The 25238-nt window shown below is 29.7% G+C and overlaps 2 protein-coding genes across 2 annotated transcripts; one reads left to right on the forward strand and one right to left on the reverse strand.

Annotated features, from left to right (window-relative positions):
* The first annotated feature begins 6497 nt into the window (after positions 1 to 6497).
* On the forward strand, positions 6498 to 15556 carry LOC135133827 (uncharacterized). Its single transcript, XM_064062347.1, has 11 exons — positions 6498 to 6554; positions 6602 to 6677; positions 6726 to 6814; positions 7145 to 7244; positions 7298 to 7371; positions 14486 to 14563; positions 14615 to 14690; positions 14850 to 14938; positions 14997 to 15099; positions 15156 to 15220; positions 15530 to 15556. Exons 1-11 carry the CDS (start codon positions 6498 to 6500, stop codon positions 15545 to 15547), a joined length of 825 nt encoding a protein of 274 aa, XP_063918417.1. The 3' UTR covers positions 15548 to 15556.
* Positions 15557 to 19513: 3957 nt separating this feature from the next.
* LOC135133865 (general odorant-binding protein 69a-like) lies at positions 19514 to 20643 on the reverse strand. Its single transcript, XM_064062392.1, has 5 exons — positions 20196 to 20643; positions 19975 to 20142; positions 19821 to 19923; positions 19708 to 19772; positions 19514 to 19600 (listed from the first exon to the last, which is right to left on the reverse strand). The coding sequence occupies exons 1-5, from the start codon at positions 20247 to 20249 to the stop codon at positions 19583 to 19585; spliced, it is 408 nt and encodes a 135-aa protein (XP_063918462.1). The 5' UTR covers positions 20250 to 20643; the 3' UTR covers positions 19514 to 19582.
* Positions 20644 to 25238: the final 4595 nt, after the last annotated feature.

Genomic DNA, 25238 nt, shown 5'->3' on the forward strand with positions numbered 1-25238 from the left:
AAGTTATTGCTTGTCCGAATTGTCGGAGACAGATTTTCCAGTACTACAATGACTCTGTTTAATTATCATATTTTAACATTCCTCTAAACTGACGTATGTTGGTCTAAAAGATGTCAATATCAGTAAAAAAAAAAAATTGATCATCTGAGATAAGGGTGACATTTCCAGGATATTAGTTTTTGCCGTTTTATGATGTTCAATTTCGTAACGTTGAAATATATTTTGGCTAGTAGGTCAAGACAGTCAATTTTTACGTAATAGAAACCCTAAAGTTTTTTACGCTGCCGAGGTTATAGATTATACATGTTGCGGATGATCTTAAAAATAATTTAAGATCATCCGCATAGAGTCCCAAGGTCCCAAAACTGAACCCTAATATTCGTCACTTTATGGCCAACTATAGATAAACTTCTCACCGAACCCGGTGAACGAACAGAGGAAGAAAAAGAGAAAAAAAACACAAGAAACTGTACGATAAGATAAACCAGGTTATTCTAAATTCGTCTCTAAGTGACGATTCTATAAGACGAATACCAAAATATGGGCCAGAATGGCCGTTTCAAAATGGAACAAACTCACCTGAAACAGGGCACCTCCTTGGACACTCGATCCTTATAAAGAACCACAAAATTTTTAAAAAAATCACCAGAGTAATCCAGTGTAAACCACCAGACCGCTACGAGCTCACACTCACGCGAAGACAAGTAATCAACACAAGTTTTGAAAGACACTTTGAAAAAATTTAAAATAATCTTAGAGGTACCTGTTGCTTTCATTTTGAAAACACTTCAACAAATCTTGGAGGCTATTATGTAGTTTTTAAGGATTTAAATGAATTTTGGACCTTTTTTTAAGGAGATTTAAAGAACCTTGGAAGCCTCTATTGTTTTTATTTTGTTTTTTTTTAATCTTGAGGTTACTATTGTCTTTTTTAAAAATTTAACAGAATTTTGGAAGCCACTGATATTTTGGTTTTTAAATAATTTGGAAGAATCTTGAAGCTCCTTAGTGTTTTGTTTTAAAATAACCTAAAAAAAGGACCGTACTGGTTCTACTTCTCTTTTTTTAAGAATTTGAAAGAATGCGACCTCCTAGTGTTTTGTTTTTGTAGTAGATTAAAAGAATCTTGGAATTCCAAAATACTTTGTTTTGAAAGAATTTTACAAAATCGTAGAACTCTCTGTAACCTTCATCTTGAAAAAAATAGTAAAAAATTTGATCCCCTGGTGCCATTTTTAAAATTTTAAAAGAATTTTAAGGTATTTTTTGAAGAGAATTTGGAAAAATCTGGAAGGCCCTTTGTGTTTAGTCTTGAAAGAATTTGAAAAAGTCTTAGAAGCTCCTGCTGGTTTTACTTTAAAAAATTTGAAAAATTCTAGCAATCGCTAGTATCTTTTTCTAAGAATTTGAAAGAATCCGGGCCGCTCCAGTGTTCCGTTTTTGAAGGAAAGTAAAATAATCTTGGAAACCCCTACTACTTTGAAAAAATTTAAACGGATCTTAAAGGCCCCTTTGTTTTCATTTTGAAAAAAAAATCTTGGGGTCCATGGTGTCGGGCCTTTTTTGAAAAGGATTAAAACATTCTTGGAAGGCCTTGTTCTTTGTTTTAGAAGAATTTAAAAGAATCTTATTGTCCTATCTAACATTTTCATTTTGAAAAAAAATTTAAGTAGTTCGGAAGAATCTTGGAGACCGTTAGCGTTTTCTTTTGAAAGAACCTGGAAAAGTCTTGAAGGATCCTGCTTATTTAAAAAAAAATGAAAAATTTAAAGAGTCTCTAGTGTCTTTTTTTAACAATTTGAAAGAATTCGGACCCCCCTAGTGTTTTGTTTTTGAAGGAGATTAAAAAAATCCTGTAAGCGCCTCATGCTTTACTTTGAAAAAAATTTGGAGGAATTTTAGAGGCACCTGTTGCTCTCAAGAATTAAAAAAAAATCAAGGCCTCTTTTGAAAAGGATTAAAAGAATGTTGGAATCGCCTTGTGCTTTGGTTTGAAAAAAATTAAAAAATTTTAGAAATCTCTAATGTTTTCATTTTTGAAAATATCTTAGTGTGTCTAGCGTCATTTTCAAGAATTTAGAACAACTTTGGGCTCTTTTTTTGAAGGAGATTAAAATAATCTTCGAAATCAGTCGTGCTTTGTTATGGAATAATTTAAAAGAATCTTATTGTCTTATCTACTGTTTCCATTTTGAAAAAATTTGAAGGAACTTTCGAATCTTTAGTATCTTTTTCAAGAATTCAAGACAAATTTGGGGATTTTATTTAGACAAAGATTTAAAAAAAGAAACTTGGAACCTCTGGTCTATTGAAAAAGTCTTAAAGGACCCTGCTGATCAAAAAAAAAGAAAAATTCAAGGAGTCTCTAGTGTCTTTTTAAAAAATTTTGCACGGAATTGAAAGAATCTTTGAAGCGCCTCATGATTTGTTTTGAAAGAATTTCAAAGAGTTTTAGTTGTATCTGAAAAAATATGAAAAAAATCTTCAGTTCCCTGGGAAATTTTTCGAAAATAAAAAAAATTGGGGCCTTTTTTGAAAGGGATTAAAATAATCTTGGAAGCCCCTCGTGCTTGTTTTGTTTTGAAAGAATTTTAAAAAATCTTTAGAAGACCCTAATGTTTTCATTTTTGAAAATATATTGGTGTCCTAGCGTCAGTTTCAAAAATTTAAAACAACTTACGGCTTTTAAAGATATTAAAGGAATCGTGGAAATCACTCTTGCTTTAGTTTGAAATAATAATTAAAACGATATTCTTATTGTCTTATCTACTTACTTCATTTTGAAAAAAATTTAAAGAATTTTGGAATCTTTAGTACCTTTTTCAAGAATTTCAATCAAATTTGGAGCTTTTATGTAGAGAAAATTAAAAAAAAACTTGGAAGCCTCTCGTATATTGAAAAAGTCTTAAAGAACCCTGCTAGTTTTACTTTTATTAAAATGAAAAATTCTAGGAGTCTAGTGTCATTTTTTAAAAATTTGAAAGAATTCAGGCCGCCCTAGTTATTAGTTTTTGAAGGAGTTTAAAAGAATCTTGGAAGCGCCTGGTGCATTGGTTTGAAAGAATTTAAAAGAACTTTGGAGTATTTGTAGCTCTAATTTTGAAAAAATATGAAAAAATATGCAAAAATCTTCAGTTCTCTAGTATCTTTCTCAAGAATTAAAAAAACAATGGGGCCTTTTTTGAAAAGGATTAAAAAATCTTCGAAACCCCTCGTTTTTTGTTTTGGAAGAATTTAAAAGAATCTTATTGTCTTATCTTTTGTTTTCATTTTTAAAAAATTTCAAAGAATTCTGGAATTTTTAGTGTTTTTTTCAAGAATTTAAAACAATTTTGGGACCTTTATTTACAAAGAAATTTAAAAAATCTAGGAAGCCTCCGGTGTATTGTTTTAAAGTTGGGAAGGATCTTGAAGGCCCTTAGCTTTTTGTTTAGAAATAATGTGAAAAAATCTTGAAGGACCCAACTAATTAAAAAAAATAATAAAAATTTAAAGAGTGTTCATTGTCTTTTTTTAACAATTTGAAAGAAGGAGATTAAAAAGAGTATTGGAAGCGCTCTCATTTTGAAACAATATGAAAAAATCTTCAGGTCCCTAGTTTCTTTTTCTAGAATTTAAAACCATTTTCGGACCTTTTCTTTGAAGGTGACTAAAAGAATTTCGGAAATTCCTATTGCTTTGTTTAGAAAGGATTTTAAACGAATCTTAGAGGCTGCTGTTGTTTTCATTTTGAAAGAAAAAATTCTTGTGGTACCTAGTGTCTTTTTTCAAGAATTAAAAAGCAAATTTAGGGTCTTTTTTGAAAGAAATTGAAAGAATATTGGAAACTTCTAATGTTTTGTTTGTAAGTATTCAGAAAACTCTTGGAATTCTTAATGTCTTTTTCAAGAATTTAAAACAATGTTGAGGCTTTTATTTAGAAAGAGTTTAAAAAAAAAACTTTGAAGCCTCTACCGTTCTGAAAAAGTCTTAAAAGACCCTGCTGATTCAAAAAAAAAAAAAAATCAAAAATTTTTGCACGAAATTTAAAGAGTTTTGAAAGCACTTCGTGCTTTGTTTTGACAAAATTTGAAAGAATTTTAGAGGCACCTGTTGCTATAATTTTAAAAAAATATATGAAAAAATTCTCAGGTGACTAGTACCTTTTTTTTAATTTAAAACAATTTTGGGACCTTTTTTTGAATTGAATATAAGAATCTTGGAAATCCCTATTGCTTTGTTTTGAAAGAATTTTAAACGAATCTTAGAGGCCCCTGTTGCTTTCATTTTGAAAAAAAAATTCTTTTGGTACCTAGTGCCTCTTTTTTCAAGAATTGAAAAGCAAATTTAGGGCGTTTTTGTGAAAGAAATTGAAAGAATCTTGGAGACTTCTGACGTTTTGTTTTTAACTATTCAGAAAACTCTTGGAATTCTTAGTGTCTTTTTCAAGAATTTAAAACAATGTTGAGGCTTTTATTTAGAAAGAGTTTAAAAAAAACTTTGACCTCTGGTGTTCTGAAAAACTCTTAAAAGACCCTGCTGATTTAAAAAAATCAAAGAGTTTCTAGTACCTTTTTTAAAAATTTTTGCACGAAATTTAGAGTTTTGAAAGCACTTCATGCCTTGTTTTGGAAAAAATTTGAAAGTATTTTAGAGGCACCTGTTGCTATCATTAAAAAAAAATATATGAAAAAATTCTCAGGTTTTTTTAAATTAAAACAATTTTGGGACCTTTTTTTGAATTGATTATAAAAATATTGGTTTGTTTTGAAACAATTTTTAACGAATCCTATGATTTCCTGTTTTCATTTTTAAAAGAAAATGAAAATTCTTGCAGTTCCTAGCGTTTTTTTTTTTTTCAAGAAAAAAATAATTGTCGGGCCTTTTTTTGAAATAAATTGATAAAATCTTGGAAACTTCTGGTGTTTTGTTTTTTAAGTATTCGGAAGAATCTTGAAAAAATGCAAGAGTCAATTATCTTTTTTTAAGAATTTGAAAGAATTCGGGCCGCCCTAGTTTTTTATTTCTGAAGGAAATTGAACAAATTTTGAAAACGCCTCATACTTTGTTTTGAAAGAATTTGGAAGAATTTTAGACACATCTGTTGCTTTAATTTTGAAAAAATATGAAAAAAATCTTCAGTTCTCTAGTATCTTTTTCAAGAATTTTAAAAAATTCGGGCCTTTTTGAAAGGTATTAAAAAAATCTTGGCAGTCACTCGTACTTTGTTTTGAAAAAATTTATAAAATCTTTGAAGCCCGTAATGTTTTCATTTTAAAAAACATTGAAAATATCTTAGTACCCCTAGCACCATTTTCGAAAATTTAAAACAATTTTGAGCTTTTTTTTGAAGGAGATTAAAAGAATCTTGGAAATCACTTGTGCTTTGTTTTCAAAGAATTTAAAAGAATCTTATTGTGGTATCTAATGTTCTCATTTTGAAAAAATTTGAATGAAACTTGGAATCTTTTTTTAGAATTTTATAATAATTATGATGTTTTATTTTTTAAATAATTTGGAATAATGTTGAAGGCCCTAGGTCTTTGGTTTTGAAAGAATATGAGTGTTAAAAGAATTTTAGAGCTTACCTACCTTAGTTCTAGAAGCACGTGTGAAGAGACGAATTTACGAGAAGAGTATTAAGATTCTAATTCATAAACAAATTGAAAAATTCTTGATTCTTTTTTTTGTAGTAAAATTGCATACACTTTTAACCCTGAATGTTCAGATTTTTAGAAAAAATTGAAAACTTTGCAATAATACTTCGAGATTATTATCAGTTTGATTGACGATGACGTAAAAAATTGCCAAATGAATTCAATTTATCTAACTTCAGACCAATTTTCCTTAACGAAAACCCCCGTTTAAAACTCATCATTTTCCAAAAGAATAATTAACCTTCGCATCAAAATAAAACACTCGTCCAGCCCCACATGCAATAAAATTCAAGCACGCACACCAACCCTCTTCTAATTTACAGCATCGTAACCATGCAGCGATACCTTCACTCCAAGAAATTAACTTTATTTTCTTCACAATCTATTAATTTTACGAGCCGGCGAATTTATGGAAAGCACACAGTCTTGCCTACGCCATTAATCCGAAAAACTCGCACAAAGGCAAATTAGCCGCTACCCCCCGGTTAATTGTTCGAGTGATAAATAGCCCGTACCTGTACAGGCAAAACAGGTGTGTCGTCCAGAAATAATTGGACCTATGTCCGCCAACTCTCCCATATTAAACACAAACAAGTTGCGTGCACTCATTCAACCATAACACCAACTCCTGTGTGCCTCAAAACCTTGAAAATTAATTATTGCCCAAAGAGTATAATTGTGCGTTCTTAGAAAAAAAATCTCGTCAGGGACTCCAACTAAACGCTTCCATTTAAAAAAAAAATATAAAATATTAGGTTTGACACCACATTGTAATTACCCTAATAATATGCAAACTAGCACGAAGGCGACCCATAAATACCCAAAGGAACAAGATGAGGCCGAACAGTGCAAAGAAGCAACATGCAGAAAGTGGGTTTGGTTTGTGTCGTTGCGGCTTTATGTCTCACGGAAATCCTGGTAAGTACAAAGGGCGCAAATAACGCGATAACTAAGGGTGTTAATAGGGGATAAGCGAGGAGATGCAGGAATTAATAGACAACTTGCACAACACGTGTGTGGGCGAGACGGGGGCTTCGAACGGTGAGTTTTTACGAGGGTGATTCCGGTGGTGATAAGGCGGACTTGTAGATATGATAACGGCCGCCAGAAATGGAGATTTCGCTGACGATGAAAACTTCAAATGCTACTTCAAATGTCTGTTCGACCAGATGGGATGCGTAAGTTTTTCTAGATTTGGTAGTTTTTTGTTTTCGTTCCCGGTCGTGCACTTTTACAACGAACGTAATTTTAAAGTAGAAGAAGTGGGCTCATGTGTTGGGTGTATTTTTGGCGATTAGGGGAAAAATGGATTCGTGGAAGTCCCTCGGGAAGATCGATTCGGTTCCTGAGGGATAGACAGACACAAATATTAGGCAGATAATATCTGATGACTGACGATGGTAAAGTAGATCTAGAACCTATGGTATGGATTATCTGTCTAAATATTGTTAAACTTTTGTTTATATCATTATCACTAAATTTATTTCAAAAATTTTGGTTTTGTCTAGATGACTGATGACGGTAAGGTAGATCTAGAGGCTGTAATAGCACTATTGCCTCCAGAAATCCAAGATAAAGCTTCTTCGGTTATAATGACGTGTACTGGCGGTAAGAACTCACATTTTTTGACATTTTTGACATCTCATTAACTACGTTTTTAGTTGGAGCTAATCCATGCGAGACGGCGTGGCTTTCCCATAAGTGTTTCCAAAAAGGAGCTCCTGATGTAAAAATGGTACTTTTTAAAATTTTCCTCTTACTAAATTTTCATTTTCAGATATATTTCCTTCCGTAATAAGCCAACTACTATAACTGCTCAAATATCACTCATACCTTTAGACTATTTTAATGTATGACGTAAATATGTGACACCATTAGTTTAGAATAAAGTTGTCAGTTGAAAGTATTTTTTTCAATGTTTGTTAACAGAATTTTAACTTCCCTGCGTCGATTCTTAATGGATCTGTCCATATACAGGGTGAGTCTATAACAATCTCCTCTAACTATTTTAAGACGTGACCTTACTAAGTTATTTCCATTTCCTTAAGAGTGAATCAATACAATTATAAAAATCTATAAAATTTTATAACACCCTGTATATTATTTCTGCATCTTATTCTCCATACTTTGGTGTACTTCTAAAAAAAAATAAAGAGTCGCAGAATAAATTTAACAAGAAAAAAGTGGGCAAAATATATCCGAAGTTATAAAATATAGAATGTTCTATGTGAAAAAACTATTTATGACTATTTGAAAATCATAATATTTTAGAATTTTTATCTTTTGGAAATATATCCTGAGTTACACTCCCAAATTCAGTCGGGTTCGTTATTACTCGTGAATCACTCTACATAATTCCGTCATCCGTCATAATTCGTTATTATCCGTTATGATCCGTCATAAAACATGCTAATAATAAATATATAAAACTATTCTCGTATCCGTCGTCATCCGTCATAATATCATAATTCGTAAACGTACATCAAAATAAGTAATAACAAGCAAATATTCTGTCTCCCGTCATAATCCGTCATCATCCGTCATGATCCGTTGTAAGAAATAATAATAATGAGTAATAAAAATATTCGTCATTGTCCATCATAATAAATAATAATAACCAAATATTCCGTCATCCGTCATAATCCGTCAACATACGCCATCCGTTAACATCCGTCATCATCTGTTAGAATAAATAATAATAACTAAAGATTTTGACATAATCCGTTATCATCCGTCATATTAAATGATAACGAGTAAATATGTCGTCATCTGTCATCGTTCGTCATAATAAATAATAACATTCATGTAATCCGTTCTACTCCGTCACAATTCATTAATATCCATCATAATCGATCAACGTACGCTAGTGTCCTTTAACAGAGAACAAAATAAATAATACTAAGCAAATATTCCGTCTCCCGTCATAATCCGTTATCGTCCGTCATGAACCGTCGTAATAAATAATAATAATCAAATATTCCGTCATCCGCCATATTCTGTGACATACTCCAACATCTACCAACATCCGTCATGATCCGTCAAAATATAATAACTAAATATTTGATGATTACCCGTCATCATCCGTCATATTCCATCACAATTCATTAACATCCGTCATAATCAGCCAACGTACACCAGTTTCTTTCAACATACGTCAAAATAGATAATACTAAACAATTATTTCGTTCCGTCATCATCCGTCATAATAAATAATAATAACTAAATATTCCGTCAACCATCATCATCATCCGTCTAATTAAAAAATAATAAATAAATACATTTTCCATCGTCATCCTTCAAAATAATTAACTACGCAAATATTCCGTCTACCGTCATAATCCATCACAATTCGTCAGCATCCGTCAACGCACATCTAAATAAGTAATAACAAGCAAATATTCCGTCTCCCGTCATAATCCGTTATCATCCGTCATGATCCGTCGTAATAAATAATAATAATAAATATGTAAAAATATTCCCGCATCCGTCATCATGCGGGAATATTTTTAATATGTCCGTCATTGTCTATTATAATAAATAATAACCAAATATTCGTTCATCCGTCTTAATCCATCATCATACGCCAACATCCGCCAATGTTCGTCATCATCCGTCATCGTTTGCCATAATAAATAATAAGTAATCTGTTTTATTCAGTCACAATTCGTTAACCTCCGTCATAATCAGTCAACGTACATCAATGTCCTTCAACATAAATCAAAATAAATAATAATAACTAAATATTCCGCCAACCATCCATATCATCCGTCAAATTAAAAAATAATAAATAAATAATTATTCCATCGTCATCCATCAAAATAAATAATACTAAGCAAATATTGCGTCATCCGTCATAATCCGTCAACATACGCCAACATTCGCCAATATCCGTCATCATCCGCCAAAATAAGTAATAATAACTAAATATTACGTCATCCGTTATCGTTCGTCCTAATAAGTAATCTATACTCTTCCGTTACAATTCTTCAACATCCGTCAAAATCAGTCAACGTACGTCAGTATCCCTCAACATACGTCGAAATAGATAATACTAAGCAATTATTGCGTTCCGTCATCATCCGTCATAATAAATAATAATAACTAAATATTCCGTTAACCATCATTATCATCCGTCTAATTAAAAAATAATAAATACATAAATTTTCCATTGTTATCCAACAAAATAAATAACACTAAGCAAATCTAACTCACTAATAATCCGTTATCATCCGTCATGATCCGTCAAAATAAATAATAATAACTAAATATTCCGTCAACCGGCATTATCATCTTTCAAATTAATAAATAATAAGTAAATAAATATTCCGTCGTCATCCGTCAAAATAGATAATAATAATCAAATATTTCGTCATTCGTCATAATCCGTGAACATCAGTTATCATCCGTGATCTTTCGTCACAATAAGTAATGCATCCTATTCGTTAACATCCGTTATAATCCGTCAACGTAAGTCAACATCCTTCAACATACGTCAAAATAAATAATATTAAACAATTATTTCGTCAACCGTCATCATTCGTCAAACTAAAAAATAATAAGTACATAAATATTCCGTCATCCGTCATTATCCATTATAATCCGTCATGGTCCATCATAATCCATCATAATCGTGCACATCCGTTATCATCCGTCAACGTTCATCGTAATAAATAATAATAAGTAATTCGTCCTAATCCGTCATAATTCGTTAACATACGTCATAATCAGTCAACGTGAGCTAATATGCTTCAACGTATGTCAAAATAAATAATTCTAAGCAAATATTTCGTCATCCGTCATCATCCGTCAAACTAAAGAATAGTAATTACATAAATATTCCGTCATCATCTGTTATAATCCGTCATCGTCCGTCGTAATAAATAATAATAAATATATAAAAATATTGGCGCATCCGTCATCATGCGGAAATATTTTTAATATATCCGTCATCGTGTATCATAACAAATCATAATAACCAAATATTTCGCCACCCGTCATAATCCGTCAACATACGTCAAAACAAATAATAATAACTAAATATTTCGTCAACCGGCATTATCATCATTCAAATTAAAAAATAACAAGTAAATAAATATCCTGTCGTCATCCGTCAAAATAGATAATAATAATCAAAGATTTCGTTATTCGTCATAATCCATGAACCTCCGTTATCATCCGTGATCTTTCGTCATAATAAGTAATGCATCCTATTCGTTAACATCCGTTATAATCCGTCAACCTACGTCAACATCCTTCAACATACGTCAAAATAAATAATATTAAACAATTATTTCGTCAATAATCATCCTTCGTCAAACTAAAAAATAATAAGTACATAAATATTCCGTCATCCGTCATTGTCTATTATAATCCGTCATCGTCCATCATAATCCATTATAATCGTGCCCATCCGTTATCATCCGTCAACCTTCATCATAATAAATAATAATAAGTAATTCGTCCTAATCCGTCATAAATCGTTAACATACGTCATAATCAGTCAACGTGAGCTTATATCCTTCAACGTACGTCAAAATAAATAATTCTAAGCAAATATTTCGTCATCCGTCATCATCCGTCAAACTAAAGAATAGTAATTACATAAATATTCCGTCATCATCTGTTATAATCCGTCATCGTCCGTCGTAATAAATAATAATAAATATATAAAAATATTGGCGCATCCGTCATCATGCGGAAATATTTTTAATATATCCGTTATCGTGTATCATAACAAATTATAACAACCAAATATTTCGTCACCCGTCGTAATCCGTCAACATACGTCAACATCCGCCAATATCCGTCATCATCCGTCAAAATAAATAATAATAAGTAAATATTTCGTCAACCGGCATTACCATCATTCAAATTAAAAAATAACAAATAAATTAATGTCCCGTCGTCATCCGTCAAAATAGATAATAATAATCAAATATTTCGTCATTCGTCATAATCCATGAACATCCGTTATCATCCGTGATCTTTCGTCATAATAAGTAATGCATCCTATTCGTTAACATCCGTTATAATCCGTCAACGTACGTCAACGTCCTTCAACATACGTCAAAATAAATAATATTATACAATTATTTCGTCAACCGTCATCATTCGTCAAACTAAAAAATAATAAGTACATAAATATTCCGTCATCCGTTATCATATATTATAATCCGTCATCGTCCATCATAATCCATCATAATCGTCAACATCCGTTATAATCCGTCAACGTACGTCAACATCCTTCAAACATACGTCAAAATAAATAATATTAAACAATTATTTCGTCAACCGTCATCATTCGTCAAACTAAAAAATAACAAGTACATAAATACTCCGTCATCCGTCATTATCTATTATAATCCGTCATCGTCCATCATAATCCATCATAATCGTGCACATCCGTTATCATCCGTCAACCTTCATCATAATAAATAATAAAAAGTAATTCGTCCTAATCAGTTATAATTCGTTAACATACGTCATAATCAGTCAACGTGAGCTAATATCCTTCAACGTACGTCAAAATAAATAATTCTAAGCAAATATTTCGTCATCCGTCATCATCCGTCAAACTAAAGAATAGTAATTACATAAATATTCCGTCATCATCTGTTATAAGCCGTCATCATCATAATCATCCGCCAACGGTCATAAAATAAGAAATAATAATAAGTAGTCCGTTCTAATCCGTCATAAATCGTTAACATACGTCATAATCAGTCAACATGAGGTAATATCCTTCAACGTACGTCAAAATAAATAATACTGAGCAAATATTTCGTCATCCGTCATTCCGTCGTAGTAAATAATAATAAGTAATCCCGTCCTATTCGTCATCATCCGTCATAATCCGTTAACGTACACCAGTATCCTTCAACATACGTGTAAATAAATAATACCAAGCAATTATTTCGTCATCCGTCATCGGCCGTCAAACTAAAAAATAATAAATAAATAAATATTCCGTCATCATCCATCAAAATAAATAATATGTATTAATAATAAGTAAATATTCAATATTTCATCTTCCGTCATAATGCGTCATAATCCGTCATAATCCGTCATCCGTCAAAATAAATAATAATAAATTAATATGTCTGGCTTTGATGGTGTTGTCGGTATATTGCGCCTAAAAAACTAAACACCCTGTACATTTGAAAATACTCTCAGACTACGTAACCAAAAACCACACAATTTTTATTACTGACTTTTTGTCTCCAAGAATTTTAATTATTGAATCACCCTGTAATTAAAGAATGTACACGTAAAATTTGAAATAAATAAAAAAAAAACTATAGAGAGTGAGTCAATTAAAGCTATTTTCGATAGCTCAAAGACGACAGTTTCATCAACATAAGCTAAAATTACTTTCGGCTCTACAGACTGTTCTGTTTTTGAGGCGCAAACTACAGCTAAATTTTTGTTTTAATAGAACTCACTGTATATATCTTTACGAACATATTTTATTTTTAAAAACAATGCCACGTTGCCAAGTTATCCCCAATTCGGCCATCAAAAATGGCAGTGGGATTATGAATAAGTTAAGACTTATTATACAGAGTGTTTGTAAAAAAACCTAAAATATTAGAAAATCCTGTACAATATTGCTACATTTTACTCTCGACATCTTGGTGTGTCTGTTAAAGAACACAAAAATCCCAGAACTATCAGCTATATTACTCCAAAAAAGTAGGCTATACAGAGTAATCAAAAAATACTCGAGGTCCATGAGACTGTTTAGTAAGCAAAAAAAAAATATATTTGTTTAAGTTAAAGAGATATCTTGAATAACTCTTCAGAAAATTTCGAAAAATATAGCTAGAAAAAATTCTCGCGTTTTTATTAAATTTTATTCTTGATTTTTTTTATATAATTTGATCAGGCTTTGAAGACAACTGTACACAGCTAAATTCCAACACAAATTTTGTCATCAAATCCGCCCGGAACTTCTGGAACAGCAATAATTTTTTCTTGTTGTCAACTCGAGAACTCGTAAGCACATATTCCGAAGTTTCGACCGTAAATTAAACGGACAATAGAAGAGCAATCCAGTCTGAATTAAACTAACTGAGATTCAACTCTAATTCCAAGATTTATATTCTATAATTGCATTACAACTATTCCAATTAAGGCGGTTTAATGACACACTGAAATATGTAATTTGCCAAAGTGATTTGGAGCTACGACGGAATCACTAAAAGCTCATCTTTGACACACGAAATTTCCCTTTGTCATGATTTTCAAGCAATTTACACTTTTTAAAAATATCCGGCAGCCAACATAGTTGGCGAACCGCAGAATTTCTCGCTCCACAAACTCACCTGGCTATTACGACACCAAGTGGCTATTAATTTTCACTAATCTTTACTACCTGGATGTAAATGTGTTTACCTAACAAAACTCGGTATCGTAGCGCTTATCTGGGACTCGTGTTGTGTAAAAAGGGACACTTAATCCGGTGATAGAGGTGGGACAAGGGTCAGATTTGCAAACATCGTGGGTTTACTCAAGACCTGTTCCAATTCACACAACATAGGCCGTTCCGAAAATACTCTTATTATTTAGATAAAACTATGGTCTTGAAAAAGACTAAATTGAAACTGAAAACTGCTACTCGTTCAAGCGTATTGTAATTTATTAAAACCAAAAAACGACAAAAACTACAACTTTACACTCATTAATTTGTTCATATCGCTAATGTCGCTTTAATATTAACCTTAGACGACTCCTGCAAACATACAATTTCAGACAATTAACTACTTCTGTACTAATTATCTCGTACTGGCAATTTGTGCCTTAATTAATAACCCACATGTAGCAAAGGAAGTTAAAGATAATAAATAAAGATGAGCAGGGAGGAAATGCCAGTCAAAATGTTGGGATTTATCGTAGTGTTACTCGTGTGTTCTTTCACAAAAGTTCTGGTAAATTTAACACGATTTACACAAAAAAAAAATTAGTACACAATTTTTCAGAGCCTACCAGAGGAAATGCAAGAATTAATCGATACCCTTCATCGCACCTGCGTGGGTGAAACGGGAGTCAGCGAAGGTAATTATGATTATTGTTTAATTTACACCATTTGCTGACGCGGAAGTCGTCGCTGAAAAATATTTGCGTAGCAACAATTAACACGACGCAGTTAACACCCAATATGTCACTATTATTGTTAAATATTGTTAAATATTGTTAAACTATTAAAATTTGCAGAGGCTATAGAATGTGCTCGCAAGGGAGATTTCGCCAATGATGGTAAACTGGGTTGTTACATGAAATGCCTGATGGAACAGATGGGTTGTGTATGTTTTTTTTATTTATTTATTTAGTTAACAAATAATGAAAATTTCGTGGCTGTAGGTTTCTGATGATGGTATTATCGACGAAGAGGCGACTATTGCGGTTTTGCCGGAGGAATATCAAGCGAAAGGTGAAAAAGTTATCACGGCATGCGGCACGAAAAGTTAGTTTTTATCGATTCGTCGTCGATTAATTGACTATGCTTAAATTTTGTTGTAGTTGGGGCAGATCCGTGCGAAAATTTGCTTTTGACGAATAAGTGTTGGTATGAGAGCGCACCTGACGTAAGTGATCGATTTAAAAATAAATCCGAAAAATTTTGACTAATTTTAAGACATTTCTATATTACTATAGATGTAGTGGAATTTTACGCCAAAATTTGATCATTGTGCAAACAAAGCGATAAAGTTTGTTGAATTTAGTTGATGTCATCGCATTGTAATAAAGTGAATCGAAAATGAAAAGATTCATTCGCAGTAATAAACACGTTTATAATTCTAAGTGAAAATACATACATGCTTTGTAAATTCATGTTTTACTCGTACATTATAGATAAAACAGACAATTTTTTTATTTTTATTTTTTTTTTTCAGGACTACTTCCTCGCATAGTGGACCAACAAATAATATTTACATTTGTTCCACCATCTGTTTAAATTTTCGTTATTAAAGTTTAATGAAAACAAAAATTGTGTTTTGATCTCAGACAATATTACCCTTTATTTATGACTCTCCAAAAATCCGAAATGGAATGACTTAACGTCCAAATTGTAATTTCAACACGTTCTATTGTGTTGTTTTCATTGATTTTATTTTAATTTTTTTTGGGTATGAAAGCTGAAATTTGAAAAATATTGTACACGAATAATAATCAACAAAAATTATCGACCGTTGAAATATCGAAATTTTTGAAATTTTCAAAAATTCGCAATTCGCAGCCATTTTTTCGAAAATGTTGCTTCGTGACCATCAACATGCCATATTTTTGGAATCAGCGTGTCGAGATCCACGTCCCTGAATTTTTTCATAATTTTTTTCTACGATTGTTCAATTTTTTCTTTTTTTGATTCGAGAAGTTGAAAAATCTAAAAACTAAAAAATCGAAAAAAGTTTAACAATCGAAAATCGGTTTTTCGATTGTTCATCTTTGATTTTTTAAATCTTCGATTTTCCAATTTCCAAATTTTTCAATTTTGCAATTCTTGGATTTCTCAATTATCCGATTTTCCGATTTCTTTAATTTTCGATATTTTGCTTTTTCGATTTTTCAATTTTTCGTCAATTCACTTTTTCGAGTTCTTGATTTCCGGTTTTTATATTTCTCAAAGTTTTCATTTTATACTTTTCGTTTTTTCATTTTTGATTTTTCAATGTTGCAATGTTACAATTTTTTTTTAATTCGAGAAGTTGAAAAAACGAAAAACTAAAAAAATTGGAAAAAATTTAAAAATCGAAAATCCGTTCTACGATTGTTCATTTTTCCGATTTTTAATTTTCATTTCTGATTTTATACCACAATTTTTCGTGTTTTCATTTCTTTTAATTTTTCAATGTTTCTTTCTTTCAATTTTATAATATTTCTTTTGTTCAGTTTTTCAAATTTTCATTCTTTGATTTTTCAGTTTTTCGCTTTTCCAATTTTGAAATATTTGAATTTTGCAATTTCTAGATTTTTCAATTTTCTTATTTCTTTAATTTTCGATTTTACAGTATTTCATTTTTTCGATTCTTTAATTTTTCGTTTCTTCAGTTTTTCAAAGTTTTCATTTTGTAGTTTTGTTTTTTTTGATTCGAGAAGTTGAAAATGGAAAAACTAAAAAATAAAAAAAAAGAAAAATCAATAAACTGATAAAACTGGAAAATTGAAAAATCCAAAAAATTAAAAATTTCACATTGAAAGAAAGGAAAATTATAAAATAAGTATATTGAAAAGCCGAAAAATATAAAACATAAAGAAAATGAAAAACCGAAACCACAAATTTGTATATCGAAAAACTGAAGAAGTGAGAAATTGAAAACTGAAAACTTGTGAAATTGCAAATCGAAAAATTGCAAAATCTAAAAATTGAAATATGTATCTCAAAGTTGGAAAATCGAAAACTAAAAAATTTAATGAAAACTGAAGTTAAATTATATTAAAATTGAAAAAACAAAGAAAAAATGAAAAATTAGAAAATCGAAGAATTGAAAAATCAGATTGAAAATTTGAAAAATTGAATAAATCAAAAATTATAAAATCGAATATAATTTTCCGTTTATTCAATTTTTGAAATTTGAAATCTTTGATTATCGGTTCGTCGATTTTCCAATTCTGAAATTTTTGGATTTCGCAATTTTCCGATTTCTGTAATTTTCGATATTTCGATTTTACAATATTTCATTTTTTTGATTTTTCAATTTTTCCTTTCTTCAGTTTTTCAAGTTATTGATTTTCAGTTTTTATATTTTTCAAAGTTTTCATTTTAGACTTCGTTTTTTTTGCAATTTTTCTTGTTTTTCATTTGAGAAGTCGAAAGGTCGAAAACTAGAAAATCGAAAAACTGATAAAATGAGAAATCGCAAAATCGAAAAATCTAAAAATTAAAAAAATTCACATTGAAAAAAAGGAAGATTATGAAATCAGAATATTGAAAAACCGAAGAATTGAAAAAATAAAGAAAATAAAAAACTGAAGCGACAAATTGCGGATCGAAAAAATGAAAAATTGAAAAATTAAATATTGAAAAATTGCAAATCGAAAAATTGCAAAATCTAAAAATTGAAATATCCCAAAGTTGGAAAATCGAAAACTGAAAAATTTAAAATCTAAAAATGAAAACTCCGAAGTTACGTAACTTAACATTGAAGAAACAAAAAAAAAATGAAAAATTGGAGAATCGAAGTATTCAGAATCAGAAATTGAAAATTTGAAAAATATAATTTTCCGTTTATTCAATTTTTAAAATTTTTAGTCTTGATTTTTGAATTTTTCGATTTTCCAATTTTTAAATCTTTAATTTTGGAATTTTTGGATTTTTCAGTTTTCCTATTTCTTTAATTTCCGATATTTCGATTTTACAATAAAATTTTGACATTTTCGGAACTCAACTACATACATTTTCTTGTAGATTTCGAGCTCTAGAACTCAAATCCGGTTCCGGTTTTTTGATACCTGCAACCGTTTTTCCAGAATCGACCGTTGAAGTATCGAAATTTTTTAAATTTTCAAAAATTCGCATTTCGCAGCGATTTTTTCGAAAATGTTGCTTCGTGAGCATCAACATGCCATAATTTTGGAATCAGCGTGTCGAGATCTACGTCCCTGAATTTTTTCATAATTTTTAGACAACTTTTTTAAAATTGAAATTTTTAAATTGTCCCTTTTTCTTCAAATTTAGCAAAAATTTTGACATTTTCGAAACTCAACTAAATACATTTTTCTTGTAGATTCTTCCAAAAAAAGTCAGAAAACTTCGAAATTTTTTTTAGAGTTTTCAAAAAAAATCAGGACCCCCATGATTCTTTTAAATTTTCAAAAAAAGAGGAAACTGTGAGGGGCCCCCAACATTTTTTCAAATTCTCAGAAATCCCTAAGATTCTTTCAAATTCTTCAAAAAAAACGTACGAGGACCCCAAAAATTTTTTCAAATTTTTTACCATCAAGATTCTTTCTAATCCTTCAAAAAGACAACCATCAGGTGCCCCGGAATTCGTTCAAATGCTTCCAAAAAAGTCGGGAGCCCCTGAAATTTTTTAGAGATTTAGAAAAAAAATTAGAAACCTCCAAGATTCCTTTTATTTTCAAAAAAAAGAAGAGATGCCCCAAGATTTTTTCAAATTTTTTAGAGATCCCAGAATTCGTTTAGGTCCTTCTGAATTATTCTGTTTTTATCGTCACAGTATAACTAAATAATAAATCAAAATCACAAAGTGCTAACTTTCCGTCGTGTTTAATTAAATATTCATAAGTAAATGATTGTTAAAGTCACGAACTGTCTTTACAAAAATAATTACCGTATGTAAATACAAACGTTTGAGGCATGAAAACCCATATCATGAGTACAGACATTGTATACAAATTTAATTACAGATATTATAAAGTACAAAATCAATAGAAAAGTTGGAATTGCAGGACATTAACTGCTACAAAGGTAATTTTAATTTTATTAACACTCATAACAGATAAAACAAATATTTTAATTTTTCTTAGAATTAGAAATTATGAAGAAACTATTTACGTCTTTAATTGTTTATTCAGTCAACTAACCACGTCATTAAATAAAATCAACTCTAATGAGGGAAACCATTGTTGAAAATTCTCAGTATGCGAACTATAACTCGTACTTTACGGTTGAAAACAATTCTAACTAATCTAGATTTTCCATGGAGAAAAATAAAAATTCAAGAACAAATCCATCTACTTACATCTGTAGGTTTTTCCAGTCAATAAATCGTTAAAAAAAATAACAAATAGATTTCAAAGAGCTAACAACGAACTAATATTGTTAAAACATGTTATCAGCCAGTTTTAAAAATTGATCACGCATTAAATAAAAAACTCTTTATCTTTGCTCTACTTTACTTTTAAAAAATGTACAATGTATACAATCACATAAAAAAATATGTCGACAATGCGGTTCCTCCAAAATCCTCGTCTTTACACCCACCCTAAATGAGTTCGTAGACCTGCAACAAATTTCACATTACACAATTCCATCCGTCCGTAAATACTTCAAATTTCCAGCTTAATCTAGAAGAGTGTATTCAGCGATTACATTATTTCGAAAACTTACGTCTGGATTGCTTTCCATGTAACATTTATGGGTCAACCAGGCACTCTCGCAGGGGTTAGCACCCACTGAAAACCAAATCTATTAGCCCGTGTTTCACTAAAACGTCGACTCACTTTTAGCGCCGCATTTCCGAATGATGGGTTCGGAGACTTTCCTCATTTCGTCGGGAAGAAGGGCGATGGTAGCTTCCACATCCACGACACCATCGTCGCTTATCTAAAACCAAAAATTGACTGACAAGGAAGCTTGGATTTGATGAGAACTTACGCAGGCCGTCTGGGTCAAAAGACACTTGATGTAGCATTTGAGTTTGTCGTCGTCGATCATTTTTTTCTCTTTGTTGACTCTAACAATGAGGTCTTCAGATACTCCTGTTTCTGCCACACAAGTCCCGTGTAACATGGTTACCAACTCTTGCATTTCCTCTGGAAGGCACTAATTTTTTGGATAATTAAATCTTTTGTGTGATTTTTTCGGACAATACTTACAAGAACAGTTGGAAGGTAGAGGCACAAAGCGAAAATAATGCTATATTTCACCATTTTGCCGTTGAGTGAGTAGTTTACTGAAGAGTGTGGATATTTGCAAAGCTTTTATATTAAAAAAATAAGAACAAACTTCCTCGTGGATACGCGAAAATTGTATGCATAACCGCATAATTATTAGGTGTGGAAATTCAGACATTGTAACAAGACGCCCCAAAATTGGCATTCTGGTTGTCACAACTGGATGGCGAATAAACCTTGACCGTTATGTAAATGGTAATTGAGGGTTAGGCTATCCCGCATTTCTCAAAATTGTCACAAACCGTGGCGAAGAAATTGCTTTTGGTTAAATTCTAGATACGGATTTGAATCACCTAATCATATAATTATTGTTAACTAGGTTTCGCTTGAAATTTGTCTGCGGTTTTACAAATGTGATCTCAGGAATCAAAAAAATTAAAAATGTGACCCAATTTATGGAATAATACGCCTAAACATTGTCTAAAAATGTATTGATTATGACTAATGTTATTTCCGTTTTGTCAGAGAATCAAAGGTTCAACAGCCTGGAAAATTTTAAAACACATGCCTCTGAATTTGATAAAGCTTAATTGCTGCGATTATTGTTTTGTAATGTGAGTTAAAAAATTCCAAATCGATTTGGCGTCAGTGTGTTAACAAACTCTTGTTTTATTAAAAAATTGGTCGAAGGTTATCAAGAGAATTTTCCTCGCCCCTGAAGCGCAGCCCTACAAATCCCGCTTCTTTGAAAAATTATAAAAATGTTTGCGATTTTTGTTTTCTGATGAAATTTTTCAATGTCTCAAATTTTCGATTTGCAATTTTTAGTTTCGGTTTTTTATTTTTTTTTTTTATTTTTACAGTTTTTCACTTTTTCAGTTTTACGGTTTTAGAATGTTTCCATTATTGGATGCTAAAACTTTTTCATTTATTCGTTTTTTAAATTTTGGCTTTTAATTTTTCAATTTCTCGATATTAAATTTTTCAATTTTTCGACTTTGTTACAGTTTTTCGAGTTTACAATTTTGACGATTTCGTAATTTTTCGATTTCACAATTTTTGGGTTTTCCAATTTTTCGAGTTGATTCGTTCTTTCTTTTATCCAATTTTTGGATTTATTAATTGTTTCTATTTTTAAGTTTTATAGATTTTTAGTTTTGCAGTGTTTCAATCTCTCGTTTCTTTGGTGCTTTTCGAGTTTTGCAATTTTTCGATTTTTAAGTTTCAATTTGTAATTTTTCAATATCTGAATATGTACGTTTTCATTTTTTCCATCTTTCAATGTTAGAGTTTACAATTTTGAGGATTCTTTGATTTTTCGATTTTACAATTTTTGGGTTTTCCAATTCCATGATCTTTCGATTTTACTATTTTCAGCTACTGATTTCAATCCATCGTTGTTTTAGTGCTTCGATTGACAAATATTCGATTTTTCACTTTTTGGAGTTTTGCAATTTTTCAATTTTTCGATTTTCTAATTTTTCAGTGTTTTTTGGGTTTTCCAATTCCACGATTTTTCAATTTTACAATCTTTGCATTTTCTATTTTTCGATTTTTAGTTTTTCAATGTTTCAGTCTTCCATTTCGATTTGCAATTTAGGATTTTGCAATTTTTTCAAATTTTTTAATTTTTCGATGTTCTTATTTTATTATTTTTCTTTTTTCAATTTTAGATTTTTCAGTGTCTCAATTTTTCATTTCTTTAATTTTTGATTTGCAATTTCGTTTTTTCAGTTTTTTCAGTTTTTCGATTTATAATTTTTCGATTTTTCAAAGTTGTTATTTTATTATTTTCCTTTTTTCAAGTTTAGATTTGTCGGTGTCTCGATTTTTCAATTTTTCATTTCTTATATTTTTAGTTTGCAATTTTTCTAGTTTTCATTATAAATTGTATGTCATAACAATTATGGTTTTTAAAATTATTCACTTTTTCAATTTTACGGTTTTAGAATTTCTTCATTTTTCAATTATTGAATTTTAAACCTTTTTCAATTTTTCAACTTTTAAATTTTGGCTATGAATTTCTCAATTTCACAATATTTAATTTTTCAAAATTGCGATCTTCCGATGTTACATTTTTTCGAGTTTGCAATTTTGGCGCTTCTATAATTTCTCGAATTTACAATTTTTGAGTTTTCAAATTTTCTTTAGCGAATTCGTTTTTTATTATTTCCAATTTTTTGATTCATTAATTTCATTCCATTTTTAGGTTTTTTGATTTTTAGTATTCCAATATTGCAACCTCTCATTTCTTCAGTCCTTCGATTGGCAATTCTTCGATTTTTCATTTTTTCAAGTTTTGCAATTTTTCATTTTTTTCATTTTTTCATTTTTTGATTTTTAAATTTCGATTTCTGATTTTTTATTGTTTCAATATTTAATTTTTTTCCATCTTTCAGTATTAGTCTTTTAATTTTACAATTTTGACGTTTCCATGATTTTCCGATTTTGCAATTTTCGGATTTTCCAATTTTTCAGTTTGAGTCATTGTTTCTTTTTTCCAATTTTCAATTCATTTTTTTTCGATTTTTAAGTTTTTTCAATTTTCAGATTTTCAATGTTTCAGTTTCTTCATGTTTCGATTTGCAATTTGCGATTTTCCAGTTTTTCGATTTTTCAATTTTCTCCGATTTTTCAGTATTTCAATTTTTCAATTTTCTCCGACTTCTTAGTTTCTCGATTTTTAATTTTTCGGTTTATCAATGTCTTGATTTTACAATTTTTCTTTTTTTCAATGTAAAATTTTTCAATTTTTTGGTTTTTCAATTTTTAGAATATTTAATTTTTCTCTTTTTCAATTTTAGATAGTTCAGTGTCTCGATTTTTCAATTTTTCATTTCTTCAATTTTTGATTTGGAATTTTTCTAGTTTTCACTTTAAATTGTATGCCATAACAATTATAATTTTTCAAATTATGTATACACTTTTTCAATTTTACGGTTTTAGAATTTTTCCATTTTTCAATTATTATTGGATTTCAATTTTTCATGATCTCGATATTTAATTTTTCAATTTTTCGATCTTCCAATGGTACAGTTTTTCGACTACAATTTTGACGTTTCCGTAATTTTTCGATATTACAATTTTTGAGTTTTCCAATTGTTCGAATCGATACTTTTTTTTTTCTTTCCAATTTTGCAATTCAATATTTTTTTTTATTTTTAAGTTTTTCGATTTTTAAATTTTCAGTGTTTCAGTCTCTCGTTTCTTCAGTGTTTCGATCGGCAATTCTTCGATTTTTCACTTTTTCGAGTTTTGCAATTTTTCATTTTTTCGATTTCTAAATTGCGACTTCTAATTTTTCAATTTCTCGATATTTAATTTTTAATTTTTCCATCTTTCAGTGTTACAATTTTTCGATTTTACAATTTTCACGAATCAATGATTTTTCGATTATAAGTTTTTTGGGTTTTCCAATTCCATGAGTTTTCAATTTTACAGTTCATTAATTTTTTTGGATTTTTAAGATTCTTCGATTTTTGATTTTTCATGCTTCAATTTGCAATTTTTCGAATTTACAAATTTTCGATTTTCAACTTTTCAATTTTCTCCGACTATTTAGTATTTCGATTTTTAATGTTTCGGTTTTTCGAAGTTTTGATTTTATAATTTTACTTTTTTTTGTGAAATTTTTCAATTTTTGGATTTTTCAATTTTTCGATTTCCAATTTTTGATTTGTAATTTTTCTATTCACTTTTTCAATTTTACGGTTTTAGAATTTTTCCATTTTTAGTTATTGGATTATAATTTTTCATATTCTCGATATTTAATTTATCAATTTTTTGATCTTCCAATGTTGCAGTTTTTCGACTTTACAATTTTAACGTTCCCATAATTTTTCGATTTTACTTTTTTATGTTTTTCATTCTTTCGAGTCGATTTATTTCTTCGTGCTTCGATTTGCAATTTTTCGATTTTCCAGTTTTTCGATTTTGCAATTTTTGGTTTTTTCAGTGTTTCAATATTTCATTTTCTTCGATTTTTTAATTTTTCGATTTTTAGTTTTTCAGTTTTCCAAAGTTCTGATTCTATAATTTTTCTATTTTCCAATGTGAAATTTTTCAATTATTGAATTTTAAAATTTTTTCATTTTTTCAAATTCTCGATATTTAATATTTCAACTTTTTGATCTTCCACTGTAACAGTTTTTCGACTTTACAATTTTGACAATTCCATAATTTTTCGATTTTAGGATTTTTGGGTTTTCCAATTTTTCGATTCATTAAGTTTTTGTCGATTTTTAGTTCTTCACTGTTTCAATCCGTCGTTTCTTCAGTGGTTCGATTGGCAATTCTTCGATTTTTCAATTTTTCAATTTTTAAATTTCGATTTGTAATTTTTCATAGTTTTTCGATTTTACAATTTTGACAATTCCATCATTTTTCAATTTCATAATTTTTGGGTTTCCCAAATTTTCGATTAAATTTGTTTTTTTCTCCTTTCCAATTTTTCGATTCATTTTTTTTTCGATTTTGTAGTTTTTTATATTTTTAGTTGTTCAGTGTTTCAGTCTTTCATTTCTTCATGCTGCAATTTAGAATTTTTCGATTTTCCATTTTTTAGATTTTACAATTTTTAGTTTTTTCAGTTTTCCGGTTTTTCAATTTTCTCCGGTTTTTCAGTTTTTCCGTTTTCAATTTTTCGATTTTTCAATGGAAAAATTGCAAAACTGTAAACTTGAAAAATAAAAAAACGCCCAAAGCATAAAATGGAAACTTTGAAAAATGTAAAAATTTTAAATGAAGAACTTGAAATCGAAAGACTAAAAATTGAGAAACTTAAAAATCGAAAGTGCAAAATCGAAAAAAAATCCCCTTTTATTTCGATTTTTCAATTTTCGGTATTGTAAAATCCAAATATTGAAATATTGGATAATTGAGATATCAAAAAAATGCAAAATGATAAATTTTAAAATCAGAAAACCGAGGAATTGAAAAATCAAAGATTAAAAATTAGAAAAATTTAATGAACGAAGAATTATCAAATCAAAAGAAACATTGGAAAATAAAGAAAATGAAAAAACG

Source organism: Zophobas morio, unplaced genomic scaffold (genome assembly GCF_036711695.1).
Source record: "Zophobas morio isolate AGI-343-1 ecotype UQ-CSIRO unplaced genomic scaffold, CSIRO_AGI_Zmor_V1 ptg000022l, whole genome shotgun sequence".
Lineage (NCBI taxonomy): Eukaryota > Metazoa > Arthropoda > Insecta > Coleoptera > Tenebrionidae > Zophobas > Zophobas morio.